The following is a 14,282-nucleotide window of genomic DNA, read 5'->3' on the forward strand; positions in this document are numbered from 1 at the left end:
TTTTAAAGTCTTATTTTTCCAGCAACTTCAACAGGGGGAAAAAACCAAACACTTTTCTTTAGAGATCATGTAAAAATGAGTGATTCCTCTCCTCTCGCTTCCACAGGGGGAAAAAACAAATTTCTTTAGAGAAGAACAACAAGACAGCCTTTGATTAGGGCTGGGTTTTAAAACAAAATAATAATAATAATAATAATAATACATTTAATTTGTAATGCACTTTACATTTCAAAAGAAATCTCAACGTGCTACAGGAAAAAGTAAAAAAAAATGACAATAAACAAAACAGTTAAAAAACATAATTTGTTTAAATCAATTTTTGCATATAGAAAAAGAATAAAATATTCAGACCAAGTTTTGCTCTTTTTTTTTTCTTCCTTTGGGGAGTTGCTTTATTTCATCTGATACCAAACTAGTTTTTAAGTCTTATTTTTCCAGCAACTTCTACAGAAAAAAACCCAACCTTTTCTTTAGAGATCATGTACAATTTAGTTTTTCCTCTCCTCTCGCAAAGTGCCCCTTTTAATCCAAATGTATTTAAATGCGATGGATAGTAAATGAACTAACTGTTGAACAATTTAATATCATAAAACGAGCCATCAAACTCCATGGCTCAGCTGAATCGCAGGTCTGTAGTTGCAATGTGGATAAAATCATTACTTTTGCAATCTATAAATTGGCACCATGTCATAAGTAGTCAGCTGAGAGACTAGTCGACTTTTAAGAAATAGTTACTAGAGGGAACTGGAAACTTGCTAACTGCAGTACTAATTTTTGTGCTTTTGTAAACAAGCTCCACCGTTTGAAGCCATGTTGATACTAGTGCAAGCAGTGCTTAAAAAATGCACAAAAAAATAAAATAAAGTACAGTCAAACTTAAATTCATTGCTCTGCTTTATCCTTTAGTATTTATATCCATAGCTGACATACCTCGTCAAAATTGGCACTGGAGTTGTGGTCGATTTCCATAGACTCAGACAGGCCGGCGTCCTCCATCTTGATGCTGCTGCCGGCGTCCTGCTCCTTGCGATCCGACTCGTCCGACGGCTCGTCGCTGGGAGAGCGCGGGCGTGGCAGGTGGCCGTCGGACGACAGGTCGCCGCGGGAGATGAGCGTGCACATATAGATGTTGTGTGAGAAGACGTCGTGGCGGATGAGCTCGCAGAAGAGCAGCACCAGGTTGGAGAACTCCACTCGCTCGTTCTCGTTGCCGGGCTCCGCTGAAGAAAGGACAACATTTGGTTTTGAATAATTTCCTATGAGCCTCTCCCCCGTGTCAAATCCTCGCCAATGCATGTAGTCTGGGTGATATAATAAGAGGCGGACACTCACTGAGCGTAGGGGCCTGAGTATCCAGGAACTGGAGCAGAACATCCTGAAAGACTGGAAGCGTGGCGGCGGAAAGGGAACCCGACGACACCGAGCCCTTCTCATCCACCACCTCAGACTCACCGCATCGCTGACTCACACACACGCAGAAATAAGCATTTGAGTGTTAGTTACACAATTGCCATGTATACTATGGATAGGCCGATTATCGGCGCCGATATTGGGCATTTTGACGAATATCGGTATCGGCCTTGTTTCAAAATCTGACGGCCAATAAAAGGTAAAGCTAATTGAATCTCAGGGAACTATTTATTAAAATTTTCAGTTAACTTTATAAGAGATGCTGCTGACCCCGGGAACCCTCTGAACCTTTTGTTTATGTTCGACATTAAATCAAAGAAATGTATTTCCAGTTTTTATTGAACTTTTTAAGACGTACTGATAACTTAGGGACCTCCCTGAACATTTTTTTTTTTAGAAATTTTAAATGTTATGTAAAAAAAAATGATAATCCCCATTGTTTTGGTAATAATGGAAATCACGATTATTCAAACAATTATTTTTTTATACAAAACAAGAAAATGTTTTTAACATTTAAAAATATTAAGATAAATGAAATTATTTGAAACACTATAATTATGTAAGTTCCTTTTGCAGCAAACAAGATTTATTGAATTAGTCATTTTAAAATGAAAAAGGTGCAAATATATAAATGTAAACAACTCAAAATAAGTATTAATAATATTTTATTTTTGTTTACGATTATGCCAATTTTGTAATTGTGGAGTGTAACAATTGAAATTTTAATTGGATTTCAATTAATTGCACAGCTCTATCAAGTATATTGTCTAAGATTTTTTTTTTTATCTACATTTTGAAAAGTCTGAACAATTTTTCAATAAGCATTAATGCTTTAAGAATAACAACAATTTGTATATTAAAAAACATTTACGCCAATATTTCAACCCCCCCCCTTTTTTTTTTTACTGAAAATGAATATCGGCTTGAAATATCGTTTATCGGCCTTTTTGACTACGTATAATTGGCATCAGTATTGGCCATGAAAAAAAACCATATGGGTCCATTTCTAATGTATACTAGTGCTGTGTGATATAAACCCGGATTATCCGTTCTCTCACCTCTGCTTCTATTTCAGCCTGTCGTTTCTCCAGCAACTTGGCCACCACCATGGCTCTGTGCCGACCTGACCGCTTGCAGCAAACGGCCCATTCACAAAGCAGGGTCACCACCGCATCGTCGTCCGGCGACATCTGCGCCAAAACACACTTTGTAAGCATTATAGTCCACCATAATCTTATTTTTTGTATTATTTTTTATATTTAAGACATCAAATATGTCAAGTACCTCATGGCCATCCTTGCTCTGGCCTGAGCCAAATATTCGGTTGTACAAAGAGTCGAGCGAGTTGTTAAAGTCGGACTTTTCAAAGCTGTGGTTGTCCAAAACCTCCAGGGTGTGCAGCACCCTCCCGATGGTGAACCCTGGCCAAGGATGGGAGACATTGTCAAGCAACGGTCCAGTGCTCCCAAACATAAACCTGATGCTGTGAACAGATGTCAGAGAGAGACAAGGGGGCGTTTTTCCCGACCTGCCGTGGTCTCCTGGCACTTGTCAAACGACCAGCGGAACTCCACGGCCTGGCCTCGCTCCTTAACTTGCTCCTCAATCTCTCTCAGCTTGACACGGACCTGCGGTGGACGGTGGGAATTAAAATGGCGCGATGATAAAATGGCGCGATGATAAAATGGCGCGATGGATCTTGAGGTCATATTTTTCGACAGCTAATGAAAAGTACCTGCTGTGTGAAGGCAGTGTTTCCCCCTGGCATCGGTAAGCTGGAGGGGGCAATGGGGAGGAGGTCCAGAGGAGAGCCAGTCTTGTTTCTGCTGTCTGTTAGAGAGTAATGCCACACCAGAGCACTGGGGCAACACAACACTATGCTCTAAAGGAGGACAACAACACCATTATTAGGGAGCGATGCGCTTGTGAATATGACACATGAAATTGCTGATATTGATAGTAACACGCCAAAATACTGGACTGTTTAATTTGACAACTAACTTGCATAACATAGATTGATACTTGTAACAGTATACTACCTACACAAATGATGGCTTTTCCAATCATTTAAGCAACTGAACTTTTTTCACGATTTTTTTTCTCTATTAGATTGTAACTTTTTCCTCATTATTTTTTATTCTTGTAAAATTATAGACCCACTCTTCGGTAGTAAATGGACCATTTATGTCATACAATTTATATTTCAAATTCCTTTTTCCGGAAATTTTTTGGGGCGGTCAAATTAAAAACTCACGAAATGATTACTTTTTCTTTGTAATATTATATATTATAATATTTTTCTTGTAAAATTACATTGTCTCTTTTTTGCCTGTAAAATTATGAATATTCTTGCATCGCCAATACTTTTTTCTCTTGTGATTTTCTTCCCCAAAATATGGTTTCATTTTGACTTGTTCTAGGATAACCCTATTTTTGTAAAATAAAATTACAAAAATTCAAACTCCTATTTAAGGAGGAGTGAAATCAAAAATGTTCTTTACAATGTGTTCTATGCAGTCTCACGAGTATAAACAAGGTATTCTGACTAATATCGCATTTGTGGAATATTAATTAATTATTTTGCATTGCAGGGGGCGGCCATGTTGCTACTTGCTGTTGACTGAAAATGCCATCAAAGTGCCTAAGGGGCTCTGGTAACGATCAATCACGGGTCACTTCTCTAGGTTTGGTCATGTGACATTCACAACCTGCACCCTGATTGGTTAATACCTGAGCAACTATGACATAATTTTAAGTTGACAACAAGTGGCAATATAAAGCAAAATGGCTACACACACACACACACACACACATATATATATATATATATATATATATATATAAATAAATAAATAAATAATAAACTTTGATATTTAATAAAAATGCTGACTTTTTTTCCACATATTACAATTTTTTTTTTACAAAATATTGCAACATTTTTATTGTAAAGGGTGTTCTATGTCAGTTGTAAGATATCAAATGTTATTTCATCTTCAAATCACATTTCAACACATATCCAACAAATCAAAGCAAAAACGAAAGCATTAACTCCTTGACGGCGGCTGAGTGTCGTACCTGCAACATGCAGCTGAGGCCAAACACCAAAGGTCTGTGCTGGGGGCAGATATAGAAGTCTGTGAACGGCGTCTGGGGCTGGTTCCCTCCAGCCGGCTGCGAGGTCGGCGTCGGGGGAAGGGCGTTTCCCTGTGGCGTCAAAATGCCGTGCGCCGGGTGCCCGCCGCCCGCGCCGGGGCCCATGCTACCGTCGCTTAGCAACAGGTTGAGGCGGCGCGTGCAGAAGTAAGCCAGCCTGCGTGACAAGTAGGCCGACTGTACGAATTCCCCCGAGTACTGTGGGAGGGGAAGCATTTTGCAGTGTTACACACACACCTATCGACACACTGACTTATGACATGAGGTTTGGGAGAAACAAAATGAAAGGCTTGCTGATGGATGAACGTGAGAAGCTCTTGACAGCCTGTCACCTCACACTGATTTATGTGTGTGTGGTCCAGCAGCAGTGGGGATGGTGCAAGGTTCAGTTCAGGGAGTGGAAATTGGGCTGTCGGTGAAAGGTGAGAAAGGTCTACCTGCAGTAAAAGTGGCAGGAGGAGCCTCAGGAGCTCATCCTCGCCGGGTCGGACCTTCTCGAAACACTCCAGCACCCACGTCAGGAACTCATGTCTGTCCAGCATTCCATCCTGAACGTAACACATTTACTGAAAACTAATGGACTGCAGCTGTTGACTTAGTGAGATTTTTCTGACAGATATCCCGAATTGGATCCAAATTGAAGGACTTAGCGCTGACCTGAAACATGAACATGGCCAGCTTCTCGTTGTACTCCCATTGCTTGGTGGCCGTTTCCACGTCAGTGGGCGTGGCCGGGAGAGGCGAGCTGCAGCCTTGGCTGGGGCACTGGCGGTAGAACTCGGCCACCTTTTGGAGCTGCTCCCACAGGTACTTTGTGATGATCTGGGTCCATTCTAAAAACGCACATTTGAAAGTCAAAGAAGTTGCTCGTATCGCGGGAGACAAAATGTACGTTTGCATGTTTCTTACCTATACAAGGATCAATCACGTGCCTCTTCTTGACTTTAGTTTCTGTGATGGCTGCATGATAAGCGCACGTCATCTTGATCATCCACGCTGACCGCATGACGGGGACCAAGTACTTCGCCAGGTACCCGAAAACCTCCTCCTTCTTGCTGAAAATCGGCACCTGTGAAAATAATTTGAGTTCATAAAAAAACGACACGGGGGGGGGGGGGGGTATAATCCTGTGTTCAATTGTGACATATGTCACATTTCTTTACAGACGCAGTGCCCCAATTAATCAATGGATAAGTCATCGATCCACGTGATTAAATAAACAGCGCACCCCAAACAGATGCTTCATCCCCCCCCGGAAAAGATACCAGGTGGTGCCCTCTACGTGGCTTAATTACATTTACCATGACTGATACCACGGGCATGTTGCGGTAGACGCCTTTACAGCAACACACATCGGGCTTCGGAGCAGAAATGGCAACTATAATTGGAGTTTATTGTGCGTGTGTGTGTGTGTGGTGGGGGGGAGGGGGTGTTCGATGATTCAATAATGACGAATTGCCTCGTATCTTGCGATTCGATCTGTATCACGATTCATAGGTCACGATTCGATATCGCTTAATCCCGATACGAATCTAGAAGTCAATTATTGAGATTTTTTTTTACTCAAATTTAGAAAATACTAATCAGTAAACTTGTACATGTACACTGTAAGATTTGTATGAAAATTTACTTCAGGCTTATTAATGTGAGCCACTGTATTTAACAAACAGGTTGCAATCAATTTTTAAGGCTTAATGTTCCATTAATATAAAATTCTTCCATGCTTCAAGTGTGAAACCTAACCCTGAGTAAGACATTTTGTTGAATATTTCCTTTAAAAATGGATGTTTCAAAATCGATTCGGCTGCACGTTGAATCGACACGAAAATTGTGTGCCTGTAATATCGCAGAATCTATTTTTTTAATACCCCTAATCATGACCAATATTCATTCATTTAAAAGCAAAGTCAACCCCACAAAAATTCTTGACGATAATATGCCCCCATTTTGGTTAACAATGTATTTGTGGAATATGAGTTAAGCAGCAATATCCAGCAGTTTTTATCAGTATCAGAAGACGGCCATTTTGCCACCGTCTGTCGAGTGAAAATGACATCACAGTTGCTGAGGTCAGGTAACCACCAATCACAGCTCAGTTCGCAGAAAACAGCAACTGTGATGTCATCATCAGTCGACAGCAAGTGGCAAAATGGCCGCCCCCTGAGATGGATAAAAATGGCTGGATTTTGCTGCATAACTCATATTCCACAAATGTAATATTAATCTGAATGTCATGTTTTGACTAGTGAGGTCACATATAACATTAGTGTCAAGAGATGGTTAAGGTCGACCTACATAATTTCTCCTTCATGAGGAAACAATGTCATTAACTGTATTTACATCAGTTCATAGATGCTCTTGTTCACAGATATAACATTCAAGAGTTAACTATTTAGCCCAGTCAAACCTTTTACACCAAGTACCCCCTAAAAAAATAAAATACCGACCACTTCAAGTACCACCATAATGGCCAACATAAAAATACAATGGCACAGGCCTGGTGGTCATGAAAAAAATATATACTATTGCAAGTTTACGCACAGATTGAGTACCACTATTGATACTAGTACCACACTTAAACAATCCCTGACTTAACTCTTTTCGAACTATGCTGCTCACCACAACAGCTACAAGCTAGCTGGCTAACTGTTACAACTGGTCTTAAACGACTTAAACGGTCAAACAGAGACTCATCAGTCACGTATCTACGTTCTGTAATTATGTAGACGTCTTGTGAACGAACCAATGCTTAAGTATAAATATATATTTCCATCAGTGTGTTGTGGCCTTCCTGGAAGAAGGACCTCAATTTAAGAACCACTCGTCCTGATAGCTAACGTAGCTAGCATTGCTACAAACAAAGACACAGCCACCCAGCATGGATACACAAGCTGTAGAACAAACTCCACATAGTTATATCACGGTTAGCTATGTTCCCAGTAACATCACACCGGCCTGTTGAGAGTTTTGTTCAGCTATGTATTTAGTTTCATTACCTTTCGCGAAGTGATCACTGCATATACGACCGTTACCCGAATAGTTCGCCTTTATGGGCTACTACTTTCGGGACGCGAAAGCAGCTTTTATTTTTTTCTCATGATTGGTTCAGCCATAAATAGCACAAAATGTTGTCATTTTCTCAGCTTTTTCCTATGGGCAAATGACTTCCATTTGGGGTTGGGCCGCTTGTCGTGACGTCACATGAAACCCACCTATTAGGGCTGCTCTTACCTTTTTGGCCAGCTGTGTTAGCGGCTTTGTTCCAGCTAAATCCGTGAACCAGTTATTGACAGAGCTCTGCGACCTGGCCGTAACCAGCCAGAAATTGTCCTTCTGGTTGACCTGCGGTTTACGCTTGCCCGTGTCGGCAAAGGTGTTGTAGCGCAGCTTCTCGGCAATGATGCTGCTGAAGTTGGAACTGATCTGGAAAATCAAGACAAAATGTCAAGTTGGAATGGTTAAATTAAATGTGGGGAGAGGCATGACGGATAAAAAAACAAAAATCACCTTGGAGGGGTTGAAGTTGACATTTTTAGCACTGCCGTGTTCATCACCAGACACAGCTGGCTGGTTGTTGAATCCTTGTTTCACATTCAATGCGGTCAACTCATCCTGGGGGAGAACATGAGAATGGTTAAGGGCCTGTTTACACGAGGAAAATATTATATTGGTCCTAGCCAACTACCAAGTACATTTCTGCCTATTTAAGAAAACAGGTCTGTTGCGTGACACGTTCTGCACATCTGTCTCGTTGCCTTGAAACAGTGAAGCTAATTAACATGAACCGCTAAGCCAATGACTTGGGACTTAGATTAGACAAAATTCCAAAATGAAAGACACATTTTGAAGCGGCGGCTAAAGTACTAATAATGTCAAAGCTGAAAAGCAACCAGAACTGCAGTAATACCAGCATTAGCTTCCCATCCAAAAAATCTGTTTAATAATGTGCAGCTAAATTGTAAAAGTGGAAGTGAAGGGCTATATTTATATTTGGCGATGTCATGCACCACAGGCTTTGAGTTTGTGTGAGTGTGTGTGGAGGGGCATATTGGTTAAATTTGCCAGAAATTACTTCAACACAGAGTTCTTCTGAATGCACAGGTTCGTGTTAGCAGCATTACTAAGCTCGTTCCAGCTTTCTTGGTAATATCAACGCAGTGGTGTTTATTTTCGGCGATGTGTCCAATCCATGCTCACAGAAGTTAAAATGCTGCTACTCCACATTCTGGGATCTGTTTCCACTAGAAGACTCCGGCTAAAATGGGTTTCTGAGAATAAGTGGTAGAGAAAATAGATGGATGCCTCTCGCATTTGGCTTTTCATGATGTTGCTTAAAAGTGGCTTTATCACTCGGGAACTTCAGCTAGTCGAGCTGCCAAGTCATAGGGTACTGCTCACCTGCGACCCAAATAAGTAAAAGTGGTCTGGAAAATGGATGTTTCATTAAATGTGATTTGCAATGTGTGTCATTGAGCATGTTGCAGCACTGCCCTCAGATTAACATCCAATCCATTTGTCATTCGCATCAACGGATAACCTGAGGTTAATAATAGATCAGGAGCAATTATCAAAGTCCCAAAGCTCGGCCGAGAAGACATTTAAAGTAAATGAGAGTTAAACCACACGCTTGGCTGCGCATAGTTAGCCAACTAACAAACCGATGTTTAACTTTTAAACCCCCCTTCTCCAAATAATAACGTCAATCCCCGTTTAACAACTGCATTGATTTCCTGCTAAGCTAGTGAACGTGGGTGTTCTAAACAAGCCCGTTGTTGGAGCTGTCGCGCAAGCTCAAGAAGTGACAAGTCTGCTGCGGTGTTGTTCATTGTTATTGCCCAGGCCCGAGTCGTCTCTGGAGGGGGCTAGCTCGAACAGGCTATCCGCCGCTAGCTAGGCTTAGCCTCGCAGCTAACGCATAGCAGCTTCCACTGAAAAATCCCGTGTCCACTTTAACGTAAAAGACGGAAAATGATCTGACCTCCTTCTGCTTGGGATCTTGCGGATAAACGTCCGGAGGTCCGAGCCGGGGCCGCTTTAAAGGCCGGTGTTCGTAGCTGAGGATTCCGAAGGCAGCCATCATCCAGCGGCATCACAGCCAGTGCTTGCTTTCCTCCTCCGGCCCGTATTAACCCAGCACTGACAACAACAAGCACGTCCGGTGAGCGCCTATCGTTTCAAAGTAAGAGACGGAAGTTTATCCTTGGACCGTCAAAATAAAGTGACATTTCCAAATCCACTTTTTAGTTAATATTTTTGCATATTTAAATACTATTATCATAGCAATCCACTCACTGCTGCCTCCATGAGTGAACATGTAATAAAATCTTGATGCTGGGTTTCCATAAGCAGAGGCAAGCAGCTGGCCACAGCACACTCGCTGCAGATCCACGTGGGTGAGTCTGGATTGGATTGGCTGGTTTGCTTGTATTAAACAGAGCACTAATACGAGCCGATTACAGCAAGACAAGACATAGGTGGTGAAGTAGGCTAGAATTCTTGAACCTTGGAATATGTGTGACCGCTTAAGAGCGCCTCGTTGTTGGCTGTGAGTGTGCGCACATTTTGAAGAGATGGCAGAAGCCTGCATGTGGATCGTAGGGTCTGTCTTAAATTTCACAATTTGGAAGCTCCATTTTACATGAATTTGTCTCTTTTTAATCATGCAATGCATCTTCTCAGTGCTGTGTCACATTTAGAAGACATACTGTAGGAACCTTTTGCTTTTGCAAAAAAAAAAAAAATCTAAGGCTGTATTTGCAACAAAAAGCAATTACATTACTGTATACTACATCCTGGACACACACAAAAATCAATAATAATGAAATAGAGTGACAATTATACAATAAAACTTTTATTGGCAAACAAAACAAAACAATTCCTCTTAATAAACTCAACCATTTACAAAAAGTACACATTGGAAGTTTCAACTGTGTACAAAAGGCAATCTGGAAAATGCAGCAATGCAATCAAAAACATATTGCACTCGTCGTGATTGTTTTGCGCAATCATACAGCATAAGGCAGACGACAACAATCCTCAGCGTTCGTGAAGACACATATTGACTCAGCTACAGAGAAACACACTGTACTGACCGTGGCCTTACAAACAATAGGTGCATAATTCAAATTCCAGCATCTAGATTAAGTAAGAGGAACAGTTTCAGCATAACAGTATCGATATGCAGTGTTTAACGACATGGCTAATTGCAACATGTACATTTGCACAGCTCTAGGCACATATTAAAACAGCTAAGAAAAACCTTGTACGTGACTTAAGTGCCTCATAAACATGGTTCCTGAATATATAATTTCACTCTAATTACACTAAAACAATCATTACATTATGTAGCGGTCCTCTTGGAGGCAGAGGAACAAAAAGAAACGCGTCAACATAAATTCAATAAAGTGCCGTAGACAGAGTTTTCGCTCTGTTTCATTTGCAGTGTAACATTTGGCTTGCAGGTGTCGTGGAAGGGAAAGCGGTCCTTTATGGTGTTCAGAGAAACATGGTCCCAGGATCTTTGGTTTTTGTCATCCGTCACATTGTCATTGCTACTAGCACAACCTACCGTATTGTTTTTTTGTTTTTTTTTGGTAAACCCTGCTGTTGGGTTATTTAGGTGTGTTTTTCTTTGAGCATGGCATGCATATTTTCCGGGTTTTCATTTGCTTTGGTTTTCGGACACCTCGATCATGGCTCTGAATCGGGAGTTTTCGTTTGATAGCAAAGTGAGGGGATGGTCAAACTCCAAAATCTAGGGGAAAAAAAGAAAGGTTATTCAAAAAAAAAAAAGAGGCAGAATCAGAATTCAAAACAAAAAAAAAGGCAGAATCAGAATAAAAATAAAAAAAAGAATTCAATCGACTCACTCTAGATAGCAGTGATTGACAGGGCATCTAAAAATAATGTATCTTTGTTTATATGCTAGCGACAGATAATGGCTGGCAGAACAATTACTTTTAAAGCAGCACAAAGCAACTTTCAGTTTTTGTTGATTATGGCGGCACCATATGGACAAAAGCGGTATTGTTTTTCCTTGAATGAAGAACACCAAACCAAAAATGTCTTAACGTTGAAACAAAACTTTTTTTTTCAACCATCACCCCTTCAGCTCAGTGAGCATCCAAAACACAGTTGCACAATCTTTTGTGCCCTAGTGCCACATTTTTTTGTTAGTTTTGTTTTTAAACAGACAGATGGTCATGTGTAGAAGAAGGTTAAAAAAAATAGGTTTACCATAAATTAAATGGCTTATTATTATTATTAATTTATGCATTTGATTATTATTCATATTTAATTACTTTGTTCTTACTTTTAAACCAAAATTCATGATAAATGTAATAAAACATAGTTTTACAATTTCTAATTAAATTTTACCAATTTAATGAGATAAACGAATTAAAAAAAATATATTAAAAGGTAACGGAAAAAAAGGACTCCTCTAGTTAATGTAAATACTCAGTAAGGCGGCTCAGTATAAACGGTGGACCCACTTTGCCACAAGTGGTGAATGCAAAGAGGAAAAGTGTAATGAGACGTGTGTTAAAGAAGCCACCTCGGGCTAGATGCTAATCATGATACTTGTTAGCCTTTTTTCAGAGTTAAACAATTCCATCAAACCTCCAACCAAAGTAGAATGGCCCAAAATTATTTTTAGCTGCTTAGCAAAAATAAATAAATACATTCTTACACTCTTACCAGTGCTAAGTGTGATTACTGTGTTTTTTCCTGACCTGCAGCTTCTTTTTTTTTTGATTCTACCCCTCTCTACTCATAAGTCGTGCAAAGCAGCGATGAGAACTAAAGCAACAACAAAGCCGGGTTAACGTCCGTCGGGATTCGGCGAGGGCTGAGACAAAAGCAACAACTGGGAGAAGATATTGGATCTCCATTCGGCAGGTGACATGACACACAAAAAAAAGTTATGAAAGGTGTAAAGATGCTTCGGCAGACTAACCGCAACAGAGGCTGCCTTTTCACTACACAGTGGCAGTTTTGTGAAGCTGCTTGACTTCCAATTTCAATTTAGACAACCTAAAAAAACGTTATTAACGTAACTATGGTGTCCAAATAGGGTCAACTGATATTTCTCACAATACTATTGGTCTGTCCCCATGTTGTCTGTTATTTTAGGCTGCACACTGATGAATCTTTTGAGCTCCTTGAAAAAGTACCATGATTAGAATCCGGTCTGAGACAGCTTGCTGAACACACAATAATAAATGTAATGTTTGTTTCAATGCGTTTTTTGAAATAGTGCCGCACCTTGCCGTTATCCATGACCATGACCTTGCTGCAGTTCATCACGGTGTTGAGACGGTGGGCGATGATGAGGCGCGTGCAGCTGCCAAATTCACAGCGAATGGTTTCCTGGATCAGGCCGTCTGTCTCTGTGTCGATGGCCGCCGTTGCCTCGTCCAGCACGAGGATCTGAGACAAATGTTTAGTAGCATATTAAAGGGGACATTTTAATGTATTTGTATACAAATAACGGTGTCTCTAGTGTGAAATATTGTGCCAAGTAAATATTTGATCCGCTTATTTCTGTTAACTAATTCACTCCCAGCCATTTTCACTGAAGCAATCCCCTTTGCTCCCGGCTGTTTTACTGGAGTTTCACAGAATATTGTGTCTATTGCTATAAAAACACGGAATCTACCAAAAGAACGATTAGAGTCTATAAGTATATAGTATATTTCCATCTATTTCCTTATTGCAGCAATTGGCAATAGCTAAGTTTCATCATTATTCACCAATCTGTTTAAAACAGTGGGGGAACATGTATCAAGGGAAGGCAGAACATTATTTTTAAGCAAAGTCATGATACAGAATAAAAAGCTGGTGTGAGGGAAGAAAATAAAGGGACGACTAATGGAAGGAAGGAGGTAAAAAAAAAAGAAGGCATAAAAGCAGGATGAACAGCGGGATGGTAAGGATGAGTAAAGTAAAAACTGGTGCGACAGAAGGAAGGAAGTCGTTTTAAGAAAAGGAAGGAATGATACATGGAAGGAAGGAATGAAAGAATGGAGGGCAGAAAGATGGTCAGAAAACAACTTCAACTGTAATAAAATCACAACACTTGAAGTGTATGTACTTTGGTCCCCTTTGGGAACTGGTTGAAATTGTGAGGGGGAAAAAATGCACTTCTCCAACTTGATTTAAAAAAAAAGAAGAAGAAGAAACTGCAATTATAATACCCACCACGAGGGGGCAATGTTGTTCCAGTCTAGCAGCTCCCTTACTCCTCAGCATATGAAAATGCGTTTGTTTTTTGTTTTTTTAAATCATGAACCTCTAACATCACCTCTAATGTCCCCTTGAGCTATACGTTCTAGCGGGAAATGTGGAATAGAACAGCCGATACCTTGCTGTTGCGCAGCAGCGCTCTGGCCACGCAGAGGAGCTGGCGCTCGCCCACCGAGAAGTTCTCGCCGTTCTCCATCACCTCGGACTGGAGGGAGTGAGGCAGCTGGCTCACCTGAGGGTCATGATCACACAGAGTGTCAGAGGAGGCTTTATTCATTTGCATGGCATGTCAACTCTTACCATTTCTTTGATATGGGTCTTCTCCAGCGCTTCCCAGATCTGCGAGTCTGAGTACTGATCCCATGGGTCCAAGTTGGTCCTGTTGCATAAACAAAACAACCATTTGATATTAAGAACGCCAGCCTCGCAATTCGGAGGTTCAGGGTGCTTTATTTGTTCTACTAATTGGGTCT

General features: G+C 40.7%; 2 protein-coding genes across 7 annotated transcripts in view; both read right to left on the reverse strand.

The window, feature by feature from the left end:
- med12 (mediator complex subunit 12) overlaps positions 1-9,681 on the reverse strand; it is a 28,084-nt gene extending 18,403 nt beyond the window's left edge. For all 6 annotated transcript variants that reach the window (XM_086084884.1, XM_086084886.1, XM_086084882.1 and 3 more), the window contains exons 1-13: positions 9,542-9,681; positions 8,071-8,175; positions 7,795-7,986; positions 5,473-5,632; positions 5,221-5,396; positions 5,001-5,111; positions 4,486-4,761; positions 3,146-3,292; positions 2,939-3,038; positions 2,695-2,831; positions 2,469-2,600; positions 1,333-1,459; positions 931-1,220 (exon numbers count right to left, since the gene is read on the reverse strand). In XM_086084884.1, coding sequence (XP_085941010.1) covers positions 931-1,220; positions 1,333-1,459; positions 2,469-2,600; positions 2,695-2,831; positions 2,939-3,038; positions 3,146-3,292; positions 4,486-4,761; positions 5,001-5,111; positions 5,221-5,396; positions 5,473-5,632; positions 7,795-7,986; positions 8,071-8,175; positions 9,542-9,643 — 2,055 coding nt within the window. In that variant the 5' untranslated portion in view covers positions 9,644-9,681. The remainder of the gene's footprint in view (positions 1-930; positions 1,221-1,332; positions 1,460-2,468; positions 2,601-2,694; positions 2,832-2,938; positions 3,039-3,145; positions 3,293-4,485; positions 4,762-5,000; positions 5,112-5,220; positions 5,397-5,472; positions 5,633-7,794; positions 7,987-8,070; positions 8,176-9,541) is intronic.
- A 711-nt stretch (positions 9,682-10,392) lies between these two features.
- Positions 10,393-14,282, reverse strand: part of LOC147168584 (ATP-binding cassette sub-family C member 5) — a 36,593-nt gene continuing 32,703 nt past the window's right edge. Inside the window, exons 26-29 of the mRNA XM_086084255.1 lie at positions 14,110-14,188; positions 13,928-14,041; positions 12,829-12,993; positions 10,393-11,317 (exon numbers count right to left, since the gene is read on the reverse strand). Of these exons, the coding sequence (XP_085940381.1) occupies positions 11,225-11,317; positions 12,829-12,993; positions 13,928-14,041; positions 14,110-14,188 (451 nt within the window). The 3' untranslated portion in view covers positions 10,393-11,224. The remainder of the gene's footprint in view (positions 11,318-12,828; positions 12,994-13,927; positions 14,042-14,109; positions 14,189-14,282) is intronic.

Source organism: Leptonotus elevatus, chromosome 9, assembly GCF_054856555.1.
Source record: "Leptonotus elevatus isolate MCC_2025b chromosome 9, RoL_Lele_1.0, whole genome shotgun sequence".
NCBI classification, from domain to species: domain Eukaryota; kingdom Metazoa; phylum Chordata; class Actinopteri; order Syngnathiformes; family Syngnathidae; genus Leptonotus; species Leptonotus elevatus.